The sequence below is a fragment of the Podarcis muralis genome, chromosome 2 (genome assembly GCF_964188315.1).
Source record: "Podarcis muralis chromosome 2, rPodMur119.hap1.1, whole genome shotgun sequence".
In the NCBI taxonomy this organism is placed as follows: Eukaryota; Metazoa; Chordata; class Lepidosauria; order Squamata; family Lacertidae; genus Podarcis; species Podarcis muralis.
In genome coordinates this window covers 48,008,819-48,026,706 of record NC_135656.1, presented here as the reverse complement: position 1 = coordinate 48,026,706, position 17,888 = coordinate 48,008,819, and the positions used below count along the sequence as shown (strand labels likewise).

The window sequence follows — 17,888 nt, the reverse complement described above, 5'->3', positions numbered from 1 at the left end:
CCCCCTCCGTGATTGCTTTGAAGCAGGAAAGTGGGAGGGAGGCAGCTTACACTCGTGTAAGCAGCTCCTCTCCCACTTTCCTCCTTCAAAGCAACTACAGAGGAGGGAAGGAAGGGGACCATGGATCCTCCGCTGCTGGAGGCTTCAGCGGATTCCCCCCCCCCCAGCTTAAGTGGGGTGGGGGAAGTGTGGCAGGTAGGGGGGTACCTACCTAGACAGTGAAGCCACATGTCTCTCCAATGAAAATTGGGAGTGGGCATTGTGTGAAGTGGCTGTGGATCTCCTGCCGCAGAACTGTAGGACTGTATAGAGTTGGGAGGGCCACCCGAGGGTCATCTAGCCCAGCCCCCTCACAATGTAGGAATCACAGCTAAAGAACGCCAGGCAGATGGTCCCCCAACCGCTGCTTAAAAGCCTCCAGTGGTGGAGACCCCAAACACCTTCTGAGGTCATAGAATTGCAGGGTTGGAAGGGAACCCCAGGAGTCATCTAGTCCAGCCCCGGTGGACAGCATGTGCAATCCATCCCGTTGCGCAAGACTAAAGATGCTGCGCAAGGCTAAAGAAGAAGCCAAGGCAGTGAGCGGGATGGATCGCGCTTGCTGCCTTGTCTTCTTCTTTAGCTGCACTGGAGAGGTTTAGCTCCTGGCTGGAGAGGTTGTGCGGCTATGGACCCCGCGCGCTGTCTTGGCTTCTTTGCTCTTTGGGGCTGGGGGGGGGGGAATAATATTTTTTTCCTTGATTTCCCCCTCTAAAAACTAGGTGCGTCCTGTGGTCCGGTGCGTCCAATAGAGCGAAAAATACGGTAATAATGGCAGATGAAGGTGATGGACTATATGACATTGGCTGAAATGACTGGCAGAATCCGTGATCAGGGGAAAGAGACGGCGGAAGAAGAATGGAAGAAATTTAAAATCTATCTTAAGAAATATTATAAAATTGATGAATGTTAAAATGTTGAGGTTCTTCAGAAAGATAAGGAGATTACAGCGATAAAAGATTAAGTTAAAGAAAAGAATAATGAAGGAATATATTCGAGAAGTTTAAAGTTAGGATTTGCTGAAATAATTTTTAAATTTTGGATGCAGAAAGGGGAGGCTTGGGGGAGTCCGAGAAGCAAGGTTTATGAAAAAAAAGATTATGAAATTATACATGTTTGTTTGTCTTTTTATTTGTTTGTATTGTGTATAAAAAATTGTAAAATCAATAAAAAAATTTAAAAATATATAATAATTTACTGATTATTATTATTATTATTAAATGGTAAGCAATCCTGTTTTGCTCTGTTAGTTGACTTCCTTCTAATTAGTGTACACACAGATGAGCTAAAACCTGTGGAAAATCCAAGAGCCAGCTTAATAAACAGTATTCTGAATGCTTTTGAGGCTGGGTATACAGTTAGACAACAACAAAATATTCTGTCTCGTTTTATGAGGAAGACCTATTTACTTATATATATAAAAAAATTACAGACCGCCCCCATACAAAATCCCAATAAAGTGTAGATGATTTATAAATTAATGAGAGGGTGATTGCACCCAAGTAGATGCAACATGAGGATGTAGAACTAGAATCACCCTAGGCTACAAGAACACATGCCATCAGAAAGAGAAGGAGTATTAGCATAGGATTGTACTTTAGGAGTTCCGTAAATATGGTTGATCTCATAAATCAGTGACACTGTTATTTCAAAGGAGCTGATTTTTACTCATACAAAACAAACAACAATTGTGGAACTAATATGATGCAAGTAGAAGAGCACATGCTTTGTGTGCAAAAGATGCAATGCCTGGCATCTCCCTGCCTCAAACCCTGGAGAGCCACAACAAGTCAGTGTGAACAGTATGAAGCTAGATGGACCAATGGTTTGAATAACACAACTTCCTATGTTCACAAGTAATAGCTTTGCAACCTAAATGAGCTAGTTTTAGAAACTGTCTATGGGAAATCTTGATACCTCTTGAACATGGAGGTTTTAACAACAATATCCAAATTCAGAAGGTGCACCCAACCCTCTGTATATACATTCCAGAATACAGCACTGGAAAATGCCATTGCAGTTTTATGTCAGTTTCCTTAAGTATATTCTTTAAAGGTATATAATATTTATAAAGGCATTTAATATTGTTTTTTATTTATAAAAATTTGTATATACCAATTTGTCATAAATAGATATCAAAACCACAGAATAAAACCATAAAAAGTTAAAAACAGACATTAACCTTTGTGGAAGGATGTTTTCTTAGCTGCCTGTATAGCCTGGTGGAATAGAAAAGTTTTCAGCAGGCATTTAAAAGTTGGCAAAGAAGGCACCTGCTGAATCTCTGTTGGCAGAATATTCTACAGAACTGGGCCAATGACCCTACACGCACAGTTTCTTGTTGTCAAATGAGCCTCAGCAAATTGAGGAATGGCCAATAAGGCTCCCACAGATTATTTCAATGATCAAGCTGGGATATAAGGGTTCAGGCGATCCCTGAGGTACCCTGGACCAGAGTTGTTTGGGGCTTTGTAAATTAAAACAAGAATCTTGAACTTGGTAGTAGATGGGCAGCCAGTGCAGGTGTTTTAACAATGGTGTCACATGAGCCAGTTTAGCCCAGCGGTTTGAAACCAGAGGGTGCTACATGGCTTAAAAAACAACAACAATGGTCTCACATGTTCTTGACCGGATGCTGCCATCAGCAGTCTGGCGGCTGCATTGTGCAGCAGCTGGAGCTTCCGAACCAGACCCAAGGGCAGCCCCATACATTGGACTACAAGTCACACTGAGGGATTGTTGTAGATTTAATGTAATTAGAAGGGTGGTCTATTGCTAAGACAGTACTACTGATAGGTCAGCTCTTTTGCTGTATTAAAGACATCAACTTTCCAGACATGAGGATAAGTCAGTAATCTGTATGGAAGTGTATCACTCATGTCACATTAGAGCAGGAATGGAGAATGTCAGGCCCAGAGGCCAAATGTGGCCCTCGAGGAATCTCCATCTGGCCCTTGAGAGTGTCATTGGACTGTGATAATGGCTCTTGCCGTTATATTTGACTTTGTCAAGCCTATTGTACAAAAGCTAAGACTTAGTTGCGCTACCCACTTTTGTCTCTGGCATGCAGCCCTGCAAGGCTGCCCACAAGAGAATGTGGTCCTCAGGCTGAAAGAGGTCTCTGCATCCCTACTTCAAAGGGCCTGATAAGATCCCTGGGGCATCGGCTTAGCAATCCTGCTCTATGAAGAAGAGCCAATTCCAATAAGACAATTGCAGTTACGGTAAGTGGTACATGCATTGTTTAAAGAAATAGATAAACAATGTAATACTATCCTATTCTAGTCATTAACATTCAGCGGGTGCAACCCTACAAGCCAATATAAGCCAATACAATACTGTACAATAGTCTCTGATTCAAGCAGCCTGGACTTCCTCCTTCACACTGCCTATGTACACTTTCCCACTTACTTTGCCCCCAGTTCAATCCCACTGCTGATTTGGGAAGCCATGTACACACATTAGCCACCATCCACATCTATCCTGGGTTTTCTGTATGGGCTTTTCCTGAACCAGCTTCAAACCAGCAGAAAGAAGGAACTACCGTACCTCATTGTGTTTTAAGCTAGTAACCATGTGCACAGCCACTGACTACCACAGGCTACCCCTAATTAAGCCATCACTCTTGCTTGCTGTAGAGCCATGTAAGATGAAGAAATGAGACATGTGCCAAATTACCAAACACGGCATTTTCCGCTAGACTTCAAATGTTAAATTCCCAGAGCAGAAACAACATCTCTATTACTAAATCCTGACTTTTCTCAAAACTCTTGAAAAACCCACATTAAAATGACCCAAACCACATTTACAGCCTCTCGGGGGGGGGGGGGGGGGATATAGCCCACATACACAAAAGTCTCACAGTTTGATATTCTTCTTTGTTATCTGTATTTTAGTACCAAAAAATGTACTTTGTATTAAACATAGTCATTGTAAAATGTGTTTTGAAAGGAAAACACACAGTATTCAAATATTTTATTCCAATTGCTACAGCAAGGATGTTATTTATAAGTGCCTAACAGCTAGGATAAGATTTTAAACATGGGCCTACAGAGAGATATACAATCAGTTATGATTACTGCAAAGTACCTTCATGAGTTTATAGGTGTAAAGTACTTTGATCTTCACTTGTATTATCTGTTACATAAATGCTAAACAGTTACATATAGGTAAATCATTTATTTTTTAAGGTAGAAAATCTCAGTTATAAACATAGTTCAGAAATTCACTTTAGGTTTGTAATTAGCAGTTAAAAGATGCCTCAGTGAAATGCAATTAAATTTAGTTAAACAAAATAAGAGTTCTCAAAGAAAGTGATTTGAGAAGAAGAAGAAAGTGCAGTGAGAAGCACAAACAACAAATACCACAGGGCCAATTTGCAAATGAAAACCCAGTGTGTAAAGAAAAAAATCTCAGAGATGTGGGGCATCTCTCAGCTGCTTTTGTTCCTTTTCTTGACTGCTCTCATTATTCTTTTTGGCAGAACTGCAGCTTATGCAGCTGCAGACTTTCCCAATCCAATGCCTGCTGTTGCCCTTTCTTGACTGGGTAGCAAAGCAAAATCACCCAACTGCACTCATGACAGACCCTAGCCAAAGTTGGCTACTTATCCAGCCTTCTCTGGAGGATGAATTCAGTTACAGTACCAACAGAACACATTTCACATCAGCCGATCAACAGAAACAGAACAGAACATCACTAAACTGCAATACTGCAAGGTGGTTCCAATCTGAAAGTCTATTGGGGGAAGGGGAGGGGAATTGAAAAGGACAATGAAGAGAAAGAGTGCTTTCATTCTCCACCCCCACCAGAGTATTGTAACTTTTCCAGAAGACTGAGAAGTATATTTGACAGTTAAAAAGAGAGAGAGAGAGAGAGAGAGAAGGAGAGAGTGCACCTCAAACCTAAGAACTATTAAAACTGTATTAAGAAAGCATGTTTCCAAGACAAGCAACTTAAGTGCACCTTAAATCCTTCTGGTGGGGTTCAAGTGAACATACTTAGCACAATGTAAACCAAATACAACAATTTTCAAAAAGTGAGTATTTTAAACAGCACTTATAAAGCAGTATAGCAGAGGAAGCATTCACATTGAAGCCTTGCTGAGAAATGTGTTTATTTTGTCACAGGCATTGCCCCACATTACTCCAGCGGTCTTTCTAACTTGGAAGCCAGGCTGGAATAAGCTCATCTTCAGAATGCCAATGTTAACACACTTTAAGCACTCAACAGCTCCTTCTTCTTCTTTTTTTTTTTAAATTGACGCTGGCTTGACTGGCATTGGGAACAAGTATCAGCAATATTTGCCTTCACATATTCAAATTTCTCTCCAGAACCTTAGGACAGAAAGCTTTAAAGCTTGGGTTTCATATTTTTTGGAAGCCAAATCAAAATTAGATGCATTATTTGTCTCCACTCCTTGCAGTTCCTCACAATTAATATTTATCAGTTAATCAAAACTTGTAAAACAAAAATTGAATACCTGCTAGAAAAACAATATACTGGTGCCAGGACTCAACTGGTGATCAAAGATTGCCTGCAATGCAAACTTTGGCATAATCCTACAGAGCTGCATGGCTGAGTGCTGTGTGTGTGCAAGAGAGAGACAGAAACAGAAAAGTCCTTGTAAGCTGCATCCCCTTTGTGGGAGGAGACCGTGCAGGGGCCACATGCCTGCAGCAAGGCAGTGCCAGAAACAAAGTGAGTGCATCTAGAAACAAAAGTAGGCGGAGCAGTGGATGTGACTCCTACCTTTGTGCAGTAGGCTACAATCCAGCCACGCAAGTCAGAGGTATGTAGACACTCTCTCTCTCTCTCTCTCTCTCTCTCTCTCTCTCTCTCTCTCTCTATTCAGGCAAGCAAGAGACATTATTGCAATTCAAGGACACTGTTCAGCCAGGTGAAAGCATTCAGGAGGGGGAGGGAAAAGACCTGTGAAGAATGTGCTCTGAAGAAAGGGGGTGTGGCCTTTGGAGAGTCGGGAGGGCCCAACAGAGAGGATTATGGGTCAGCATTTGGCCCTAGGGGCTGAGGCTCCCCCATTCCTGGTTTATGCTCTTAGGAAAGCGTATAGTTAAGCAGTGTTGCCACAGAAGAATTACACAGTCACTAGTTGGCAAGACTCTGACTGCCTTAAATTAAAGCTGGATGGTTTATTGCTAATAGTTAAATTAAAACCTCTGCTTCACCACAGATGCTGCCTCGATAGCAAGGTCAGAAAACGATGAGGAGCAATTTCCATATAGATTGAACAACACTGCAAGATCAGGTAGAATGTAGATGAGTCAATTCAAAAATGCAGAGGGAAATAAACAGTGTTTAAGAAACAAAGGAATTGTCGGAGAACATTAGTTTTGTGAAAGGTAATATGTGGCGACATGGATTCATTCCATTATCTGGGTTCAAAGGAGTAAAGAGGAAGTGGCAATCGCCTCCCAGCCTCTTTCTGCCAACCTTCCACTTGCAGGAAGTTGGGATCTATGTCCACATACAAATGCACACTCTGGTTTAATGACTATCACTAGTACTATACCGGACAGTGCTTTGGCTTTAGCATTTACTAGTGTACCGTAATTTACTGCACCAGCGCTAAGTAAGCATAATGTTTCATGAACCTTGTAAATAATGTTTTAAAGGGTATATAAACTCTTGAAAATGTCCATGTATGAATGTTTCAAGATCAGCAGTGATCTAGCATTTTAATTGTTCAAGATTAAAATTCTCAGCCATCATTTCCCTTTGTTTCTGCTCATGGCAACGTTTTGTGTGCACAGGCGTTTGTTTTTTAATAAACCTTTCACACAAACACGCATATGGAACCCTAATTTCTACTCCTTAAACTAATCTCGGTAACAGAAGAAAAGCACAGAAAAGATATACTGTATATTAACCTGCAAATATTTAAGTTACCTAGGCAACTGCAATAAAGTACAGTGGTACCTCGGGTTACAAACACCTCGGGTTACAAACACTTTGGGTTATAGGCTCTGTTAACCCGGAAGTAGTACCTCAGGTTAAGAACTTTACCTCAGGATGAGAACAGAAATCACGCGGCGGTGGCGCAGTGGCAGCGGAAAGCCCCATTAGCTAAAGTGGTACCTCAGGTTAAGAACTGTTTCAGGTTAAGAACGGACCTCCGGACCTACCACTGTACTTGACAATGAAAGCAGGGGGGACACAGAAAGCAATATAGAATTTACATCAAGGAGGCAGATCCCCCTACCAATCTAGGTATTTAATTTTATTATATATGTATCCCCCCCCCAACTCCTTTCCCTTCAGTGAGTTCAGAATGATGTACATGAGATCATTCCCATTTTATCCTCACAACCACTCTATATTAGACAGCTTGAGGCAAGAGCTCAAGGTTACCAGATGAGCTTCTTATGGTCAGAGCAGGGCTTTGAACCTAGGTCTTCAAAGCCCACACCCAGCTTTCACTAAAAGCTACACCTAGGTTACTCTCCCCCACCCCAGTTAGAGTCCTTTATTGCTCACAATCTATTTCTGTGCATTTTCTCTACAAGCATACTTCAAAACCATGTTCTGCTATGTTCTCACGAACATAACAGGAAATGTGAAGTGGCATCCTAGATGTGCAGATAAAATGAAGACTACTAAAAGGACCCATGACCATTAAGTCCAGTCGTGACCAACTCTGGGGTTGCGACACTCATCTCGCTTTATTGGCCGAGGGAGCCGGCATACAACTTCCGGGTCATGTGGCCAGCATGACTAAGCCGCTTCTGGTGAACCAGAGTAGCGCACGGAAACACCGTTTACCTTCCTGCCAGAGCGGTACCTATTTATCTACTTGCACTTTGACGTGCTTTCGAACTGCTAGGTGGGTAGCAGGGACCGAGCAACGGGAGCTCACCCCATCATGGGGATTCGAACCGCCGACCTTCTGATCGGCAAGTCCTAGGCTCTGTGGTTTAACCCACAGCGCCACCCGCGTCCCTGCATTATGGATTTATGAGATATATTATATATATTATTAGGATTCCGGGATGCACTATAGTTTACATAACTAAGCGTTGCTAGATTGACCCAACCACTTTGAGAACAAAGAAAACAATCATTTTAACTATTGTTATATCATCACATTTGTGCATATGACATATTTTTTGTGGAAAGCAACATGGTCCTTAAAAGCCTATGTGGACCGAAACCATTCACCCTCAAGACTGAAGCTATACAAGTTCTTAGATCACCTTAAAACCACAAGAACAGAGAAACTGGTGCACTGCCACCCTGTGAAATCAAATACACAGCAGTGTTCCTTCAAGGTATTTGTTATAGAACAAAATATTGACAACAGGATTTCTAAAGCCACACCACATATGCACAAGTCTTTCGGTTGTTTACATTATTTCAGTACCATTTGAAAACTAATTGTTCATTAAGCTTAAACTGCACAAGATTAAAAATTCTTCTGGGTTCAAAACAAGATCAGTTAGACATGTGAGCTGACAAGGCACAAAGTCTGAAATTTCTTGCCCATGCACGATTAGTATTTTTAATGGAAAAACAAAGCTATATTTGGATCAACCTTTCTTTTTGAGGCATATTTTTAATATAAATCAATCAATCAATCAATCAATAAAATAAAAAATGCCTGGTTACAATATTTGCCTAACTTTGCTGGAAGGAGAATAGAAGCAATCTTTTGCAAAAGGAGTTAAATGTTATCTAAAATTTCATATACACTATACTGTATCATATGCACTGTATACCTTTCACAGAAGTACCATGAACTTTAAAACTTACAGAGAAGTGGTCAAAAGAGAGAGAGAGAAATAAAGCAATAAGTGACTCAGCAATAAATAAATAGATAAAAATTATTTAGAGCACTCTTTCCCAACATGGAGCCCTCCAGATGTTCTGGACTGTTCATCCTGCACAGCTGCTCCAAATCCAGCACCCACATTAATGTTCTAATTGCTTAACTTTAGAAGCAAACACTATGATATTTTGTAAGTAAAGTAAAGGTAAAGGTACCCCTGCCCGTACGGGCCAGTCTTGACAGACTCTAGGGTTGTGCGCTCATCTCACTCTAGAGGCCAGGAGCCAGCGCTGTCCGCAGACACTTCCGGGTCACGTGGCCAGCGTGACAAGCTGCATCTGGCGAGCCAGCGCAGCACACGGAACGCCGTTTACCTTCCCGCTGGTAAGCGGTCCCTATTTATCTACTTGCACCCGGGGGTGCTTTCAAACTGCTAGGTTGGCAGGCGCTGGGACCGAGCAGCGGGAGCGCACCCCGCCGTGGGGATTCGAACCGCCGACCTTTTGATCGGCAAGCCCTAGGCGCTGAGGCTTTTACCCACAGCGCCACCCGCGTCCCATATGATATTTTGTACTTCTCAACAAAATCAACGTTTGTCTGCATATATAGAATCAAAATGCAGTTGATTGCTAAGATAGCAAAACTGGTGTAATAGGGTTTTTGAAGGTTTTCTGAATTAAACTGGTATTGAAGAAAGAGTAGCAAGGCACAACAAAATACACTTTTTTTAGTTCTGCACTTGAATATGTTAACGTGCTATTAAAATCTTAATTTCCAACACTTTTAATTAAAACACAAAGTGAACCTTTGCCAAATTTCAGGTTTTCAGCCTTCAAAGACGTTATGCTGTTGCAACTAAAAACAATGAGGCAACCAAATTACCTGCATTCTGTTCTTACGATCTGGGAGTGGCAACTTGTGATATTTGGGCTTTGCCCAAATGTGTACAGCAGCATTACATTTCCAAGAATACATACTTGTTTTTACTCACACCCAAACAGCTCCCCGGAAAGGAAAAAAGTAAATAAATCTCCAAATACTAAACACTTAAAAGTTTGTCAGCCATGAATGTGACCAAAGAGCAGTGTGAATACTGTATCCACAACAGAAATTCTACAAAGCTTCTCCACTCTCAAACTCTCTGGCCAGACTATCATCTGCAAAAGTAAAAGCCCAATAAAGTGAGTTCCAACACAAAATAGAATAGGATCTTATACTGGTCACAAAAAACAGTCAATTTACAGAGTTTTTGCTCTACACTTCCTACCATCCATCTTGCTCTGGAACAAATTCCAGTATTCCAGCCATATTCTAAATGTTAAAGTACTTTCTTTTCATCTCAAACAGAACCTTAACCCATATATGCATACTTAAGACCAGGACGTCTTTTCTGGGGGGAGGCAGGGGTACGCATACCCCTAAAACATTTTGTGAATCTAAGTTTGGCCTCATTGAGGGGCAGTATTTCAATAGGAGCAGGAAAATGAGAGTACCCCTAAACAGTTTTTTTAGAAAAAAAGCACTGCTTAAGACTATCAAACTTAGGTATTTTATACTGATTTGACAGTTGGTTCCTTCAGAATAGAGATAGGCAGGGATGTCCTAAAGTGTTTTCATCTGAAGAAAGTGTTTCAGAAGTGGGGCAAGTGAGGAACCAACATGTACACCTCACAAAACTTCTACATAATGCAATCTGCAAGATAACCAAGTAATTTTAGGTAGTTGCACAGAGATTATCATTGCTTTTGGCAACAGTCTCCTATAATCAATAGATCATTGTGTTCCTGGTGGCAAATTTTGATGTAGCTGTTCCTAAAAAAAAAAAAAATAAACTAAATTGGCTTAGCATGTAGCAACCAAGGAGTCTGACAGGTTCTATGCACCTGTTTGATTTCTCCAGTTTCCTGAGACACACCTTCAGTTGAGCAGGTGCAATTGTGTTCTGACAAGTCTTAAAAAATGGAGGAAGGAGCTAGTCCTGACTAGCATCATTCCAGGTAACATTCAATTTACATAAATATCTGGGAACCCATTCAAATGTCAGGATTCACTGTACAAAATGCAAAAAGGTAAGGGTAACTATTAGCAAGCAGTCGCTACAACCACCAGCAGGAGAGCAAAATGGAGCCCTTGGGGTAGGGACTGGTATGCTGCATTTCAAAGTTTCATGCCGAAGCTGAGCTTTAGAACTTGTGCTGTAATAATATAGAATGAAGCGTCCCTGGTGTGATTTGGGAGTGGATTTCCCAAGCAGATTTCCCTGGGCACCAGGTAACCACAGCACTGGCTACGCCATATTTCTGGAATTAGAGGACAAGACTCTTCTTGATTCTCATAACTTCCCCACTCCTTGCCTTTTTACAACTTAAGGCTAAAATAGAAAGGTGCCAGGCTCCTGTTGTGAAATGGGAAAGGCAAAGAGAACTGTGGCAAGTCTGTAGCAGCCTTTTCACCTTTACAGTTCAGTTTAGGACTGAGACAAACTTGATATAGGCCACAAGTAAAGTGCTTACCCATGTAAACATTTCACACATGCCTATCTCATATACATGCATCTACCAAATGGAGAAGCACCTAGAATGACAGGTTCTGGGACAACTTTGTTCACTATGATGCTCAGGAATGAAACTCACCAGGTGGTTTGGGGGCACACACTGTAAACCTAATCTACCTCACAGGGTGGTTGGGGAATAAAATGTGGGCGCGATAAAGAAAATAATGCACACTACCAGAAAAGTGTGTGCAGAGGTCTAAAAAAAACGTACTAAATACTTACAATTAGCTTGAGGTTACCAGCAATGTACCCTCACAGGCCTCTGAAAGCTTATGAGTACTAAACGCTACATGTGAGTGGTTTGTTCCATATGGCAAGTTGATGTGAACAAGGCAGGCAGCTTCTAGAGTAGGTCTCCTTCAGCCATTTACAACTACACAGGTGCTAACGCTTCCCACTGTCTGTGTGCGCGGGCGTCAAATCTACAGTAATTTAAGGGCCGAGGGAAAGGCGCTTTGTACATGCTCAGAAACCCCTTTTTGAACTGTACTACAACTTCGCATCTTCCAGAGTAAGACCAAGCATTGAAAACAGTCGAGCCCACCTCCCCCGGCCGGCCCCAATCCTCGCGTCCCTCTTGCTCTCAAGTTACCCCTCCCGCTGACTAGCTTAACGCGGAGCTGGAGGAGGGGCGAGATGGAGGCGTGTGGAAGCGCACGCTTCGCCCCCAAGTCGCTCCCCTCCTGGCACCTGCTGCCCTCGCCTGGCAAGCCAAGCTCCTCCCAGCCGGCTCTCTCTCGCTCGCTCGCTCTCGTCCTCCCTCACCTGTCCCGCGGGTCCACCCAGCTGGTGGTCTTGGTGGCGTGGTCGATGTAGTAGACTTTGCCGTCGTAGTCGCGAGCTTCCTCCCAGCCCTCGGGCAAAGGCAGCTCCTGCCTGGGCATCTCCTCCTCCTCCTTCTCCGCCGCCGCCGCCGCCGGCAGCAGCAGCAGACAGACAGAGCGGGCGAGCCCGGCAGCGGCCCCATGCAAAGAGCTCAGCAACCCCCCGCCCAGCCCAGCAGCTGGCACGGCGGGCCGGGGCGAGGGGCCGCGGCGGGCCGCGGGGCGAGAGCGAGGCAGCCGGCGGGGCGGGAGCCTCGCATCCTCAGCCGGGCGGCGCTAGGGATTGGGGGGGGGGGCGGGGGCGGCGCGCGAGTTCGAGTCCTCCAGGTGTTGCAAGCGGCGCCGGAGAGCCCCGTCGAGCCTCGCTCTGCCCGTCCCCGCCAGGAGCAGACCCGGCTCCCCTCTTTCCCCTTCGCCGGGCAAGTTCCCCGGAGCCCGTGAGCTGCAAGACCGGCGCTAGTCCTTCGACGGGGCCAAGCCCACCACGCTCCCCGCCAGGCTTTCTCTTGTGCCGCCAGCCGAGCTCCCTCTCCGTCGAATGGCTCCGGCGAGAGACGCGCACAATGCTGAGCCTGCCTCCCAGGTTCCTTCTGTCCCCTCCTCCTCCTCCTCCGACGCCCCTTCTCACGCCGGTGCTACTGTAATGCAGGTAGTAGAGCCGCCTCAACCTTACATGGCGCGCGCGCACACTCGCACGCAGAGGGGAATGTGTCGGACGCAGCTATTAGCGCAAAGACGGCCAGCCCTCTGGAGACAAGCGCCGCCGCCGCCGCCGCCGCCGCCTCCTACTGCTCCTGCCTGGAGCGGGGAGCTGATAATCCACGGGGAGCCTTAGATACTCCCCAGCCTCTGGCCAGGTTGGGAGAGGCCGAACTTGGAAGGAACGGGATGCGGGGAGGGGGGGGGGATTCGCACGCAGCCCTCCCTCTCTGCGGCTAATGGGAAAGTTGCCCAGAGGCAACTGGGGAGGACGCGCTTCACCACTGCCAGTATCTGCGGGCAGCGGGCGGGGAGTTCTCAGGCTGCTTGGGGGTCACTGAGGAGGGGGCAGGCGGTTTCCCCCGCCCCCGAGCATCTCCCTCTGTGCGAAGTTTCTGAACTGAGAAGGAGACCTGAGGAGTCCTTAACGTGGCTGCCTCGTTGGCTCCGAGACAGGTTGTCGTCGAGGAAGCAGGCGACACCTTGGTAACTTTCTTTCAAGGTGCCACAGGACTTTGTTTTCGCTGCAGCTATGCTCCGGGGAATTTTCCATATACCTTTCTGCAGACATACCTAGAAAATAAATTTATTTCATCAAAAATATCCATGTGATCAAAACTGTTAGTCTTGAAGACACTACATGGAAATTTTTCCCAGCGAGCACCCCCACATTTCCAGATGTACAACTGAACACACACACACACCCTACGCACAGGAGCGCCAGCCTTGTGTATCACCACAAGCATGTGCCAAAGGATGGGGGGGGGGGAGAGATTCTGTATATCCTGAAAAATGACACTGATTTATAACTTAACACTGTTTATAAGTCCTTTCAATTTCACAGATCTTCAGGCTGAACAAACATTTTTTAAGCTGCCCATTTCATGGGAAACTGCAAATGAAGTGGAAAAACTGAACACACTCAAGGATAGCATTTGCATTACCTATGCTCAGCTGACGGTGTCACACAAATGCAGCAAACTTTAAGATAAAACATAGGTAGGTAGTGTAAGCCATTATGCCGACCACAGATGCCATGGCAAGTGCACCACTCCTCCACCAATCACAAGGATGCATCAGAAGAAAGCACCTCTGCATATGGAGGAAGAGCACCAATAATAACCATGTATTTTGTTAGGATGTAGAATGGTTGCCCTTCACCTTGTCACTGCAGTTTTTGTCTCATAATAAAGCTGAACAATCTGATTTAGAACAGCTGTTAAGCTCCGTGTTGCCATTTGCCAACACCATTATTTTTTATAATAAATGTATTTTTCAACTCTGATAATAAAAATTGATTCCTCCACTCTGACCTTGTAGTTCTTTTGGTTTTTTAATATTCAAGACAACGTTTTAATTTATTGCTTCCCCAACCCCCATGTTTTAAAATTCTGATAAGGCCCATCTATTTAAGTCAGTGGTTTCCAACCAGTGTGCCGTGGTACCTAGGTGCCTTGAATGATGGTCAGGGGTGCTGTGGGCAACAGCGGCCTCCACCCCTCTTTCCTCCCTCCCCCATGCTCTCTTGCATCTCTGTCTCTTAAAGGCTTTTGCTGCTGGTTGGCAGGTGCTGAGGCGGCCTTGGAGTAAGCAAGCAAGGGGCAAGGAAGCCCAGCCAGCCCTTGCTGTTGGGAATGGACAGACAAGTCCCAGCATAGCTATCAACATTCCCCTTTTTTAAGGGAGATCCAAGGGAATTTCCCTTTAAAAAAAGGAGAATGTTGACAGCTATGAGTCCCAGGCACCTGTGGGGTAGTGTGAAGAGGCACCTCTCTACAGGGCAGCTCAGAGACCAGGGGTGGCAGCAGCTGCCCAGAGGGCTCCCAAGGCTGAGGGAACACTCTACAAGGAAGGGTGTTCAAAAAAGAATGAGAGCCTGCCAGCTCTGCAGGCAAGGGGTGACATAACAGGGCTCCTGAGCCCCACAGGGGTGCCCCAGAAAGAATGTAGTTGCTCATGGGAGCCGTGGACTCAAAAAGGTTGAAAACCTCTGATTTAAGTGTATCTGATAGAATTAGTTGTGTTTTACAGGGATAGAATCCTAAGCATGTTTACCCAGATGTAAGACCTGTCATGTCACTACACAGGAGCACAGTCTTAATTGTTCATCTTATCACTGACAGTCACAACAAAAGAATTTGACATTTTCAAAATATGTTTGAATTATGAAGTAATGGGTGACTCTTGGCTCATGCACAAATAAGGCAGAGGGTGGATGATTCAGTGGTATAATAGTTTTTACCTATGTAAAAGGGAGTGTTGTTTACTATACAGAACAGGGAACTTGCTGTGAATTCCTAGCAACCTGCCACTGTGTGTAATGCTAAGTAGTTTACCATGCTGTGAATGCAAATATCAACCTAAGTATACAATGGACAACCTAGACTCAATTAACTGTAGTTGTCATTTCTTGATTTCTATGTTTTCCTACAATAACTTAATTGTAATTGCCATTTCTGATTTCTGTATTTCCCACCAATTGATAAAGATATTATTGCTGCTCTTCCCTAGGCCAGTATGTTTTGTTTCTTCCCAAACTCTTTGTCTTTAAAACACTCCCAGGGAAACACACACCTCACCCCATTGAGGTGCTGTGGCAGAATGGAACAAAAGGATCTTCCTTCAGCAGTGGACAGGAAAAGGCACGCTCTGCTTACGTCAAGTCATAATGTTATGTGATTTGAAAACAAAACATCTATTTATTTAATACCAAATCTTCAAGGGCCAACATATCATAATCTAAACAATCTCAATAAGTTTTAATCCAGTGTTGTGGTTGTTTTTAACACAGGGGCAGCTCCCTGCTAGCTACCCCTACAAGGCCTGCCAGATCTAGGTGAGTATGAGCTCTGTGTAATGCTTTTGTCTCCTTGGTGCTTGAAAAGCCATGCAGATAAGAATGCCTAATACCAGTACTTTGTTTGCTGTTCTCTTTGTTGTACAGAACGAAGGGAGATTCTCCCTCTGTAGACTCCTCAGCTATTCCTGTTTTGTGGTACCTCTGCCTAATTGGTTGCTGTTTTGCTTTGGGGTACTTTTTTTGGGTGGTGCTACTCTGGTTCGCTAGAAGCGGCTTAGTCATGCTGGCCACATGACCCGGAAGCTGTCTGCTGGCTCCATCAGCCAGTAAAGTGAGATGACCACCACAACCCCAGAGTCTTCCACGACTGGACCTAACAGTCAGGGGTTCCTTTACATAGGGCATGGCTGGCCATTTTACATGCTGAAAGTGGATGAGGTTAATTTTGAATGATTAAATGTGATAATATTGTTATGAGTTAGTGGGTGTCGGATGCCTAATCCCTAGATCCAGCAAGTGTTAACAGCTAATCAGGCCAGGCTAGCCTCCTGGTGAAGTGTAAGGAGAACAAAGAAAGAGGCTTTGTGGGAGATACAAATGGCTGGGTGCCCTCCCTCAACACCCAGATAGTGAGAACAAATAAAGCCTGGACTGGAGGGAATTTTAGGGTTTGCTGTGATGTGACCTAGAGGGAAAAGTTGCAGGCTTGAAAGACAGAGAGAGCCATGGCTGATTTCTGTTTGAATCCAAGGCTGTGGCTATGGGAGAAAGAAAGCCATTTAGGGTGTCCATGTTGTGAACCCCTCCATTGTAGGCTCAGGTTGTATATATGTATGTGTAACTAAACCATATATCATAAAGACACACCACAGTCTCCACTGTGTCTCATTTCTAAAAAGAAGCACGAACTCTGGGTAAGCTCCTGGAACTCCTGGAATCTTGCACCGCTCAGAGATTGGTGTGGCATGCAACAATATAGCAGACAGGCCGTCGCAGAGCAAACTAATGCACAATGAAGCAGGCGGATGAGAATCTAACAGTAAGTAATAGTATGTGCGGAATTTGTTACATGTGTCCAAGACTAGAGTCCTTTCTTCCATCCTGGTTCTGTATCTATGAAGCCTCAAATCTCATCCCCACCTATTTAATCTTGCTCTGATGTGAAGTTATCTCAACTCTGCGTGTCTCCTGAGTGCATTAGAAGCAATCCTTCCTGGCAGACTACTCTGTGGGGGGGTGTAGGGGGTTCTTACAATCTTTAATTTCTCAACATTTAAAAATCTATTGGTACAACAAACAACATATATCAGTCTCTGTTTTGAAAAAGTACTTGTGGATCACTATGTAAGTTATTGGAGAACCTTGCTAGCCATAACTTCTAAACCAGCAATCCAGTATTTTCTACTTTTTAATTGTTTGGCTGCTTTTTATAAGCATTGCTTTAAACACTGTGCAAATTCTAATATCTGTAAATACTGTAAATAAACTCTTGCTCTTCAACTGCATTCTGGGCCTTGTGAAATTCCCTTCTGCCTTCCTGGGTTGCTACTGAGTCTTATTACCAGGCTTGCGTCCCAGATAATAATGAAGGATTTTAGTAAAGTGCCTCTGGAGACCAGATGAATGTCCAGCATGGTTACAATGTACTGAACTTTTAAAGTAAGTTTTGGTCCTTTGGGAAATTAATAAACAGGCTGGGAGTAGACAGGAAGTTTAAAGAGAAACTCTGCGTCCCCTATTTTTGTCACAAGCAGGAAGTATTGGATATATTACTCCCCGCCCCCCAGCAACATCTTGTATGCCCTCCTGCTGTGGAATGTGATTGCAGTAGAAGTTGATGGATGGATGTTTAGAAAGATATAGCATCACTTCATTCTACCTACCCTGAAGGATGGGAAATGGAGGAAGCATTCTGCCAAGGGTTATTCCCCTGAAGTTGGTTGTCCTAGCCCAAAGATGACCTCGCTGTCAATCCATGGACTTGAGTTTTGTTTGCTAAACAGAGAAACAGGATATACTAAAGAAACCTATGCTTAAGAGATCGGTTTCATGACACAGTGTATCACTTCTACTTGCCTAACACATAATCTAGGGGAATCCCAGTACTCATAGCAGTGTGTGTGTGTGTGTGTGTGTGTGTGTGTGTGTGTGTGTGTATGAGAGTGCTTTTTCTGGGGAGATGCAGGG

The 17,888-nt window shown here is 44.2% G+C and overlaps 1 protein-coding gene across 2 annotated transcripts in view; it reads right to left on the bottom strand.

Moving 5' to 3' along the window:
* WWC1 (WW and C2 domain containing 1) overlaps nucleotides 1-12,802 on the bottom strand; it is an 80,661-nt gene extending 67,859 nt beyond the window's left edge. Inside the window, exon 1 of one of the 2 annotated variants that reach the window (XM_028717483.2) lies at nucleotides 12,144-12,802. In XM_028717483.2, the coding sequence (XP_028573316.2) occupies nucleotides 12,144-12,345 (202 nt within the window). In that variant the 5' untranslated portion in view covers nucleotides 12,346-12,802. The remainder of the gene's footprint in view (nucleotides 1-12,143) is intronic. The other variant, XM_028717482.2, reaches the window with a different exon arrangement.
* Between the last annotated feature and the right edge of the window lie 5,086 nt (nucleotides 12,803-17,888).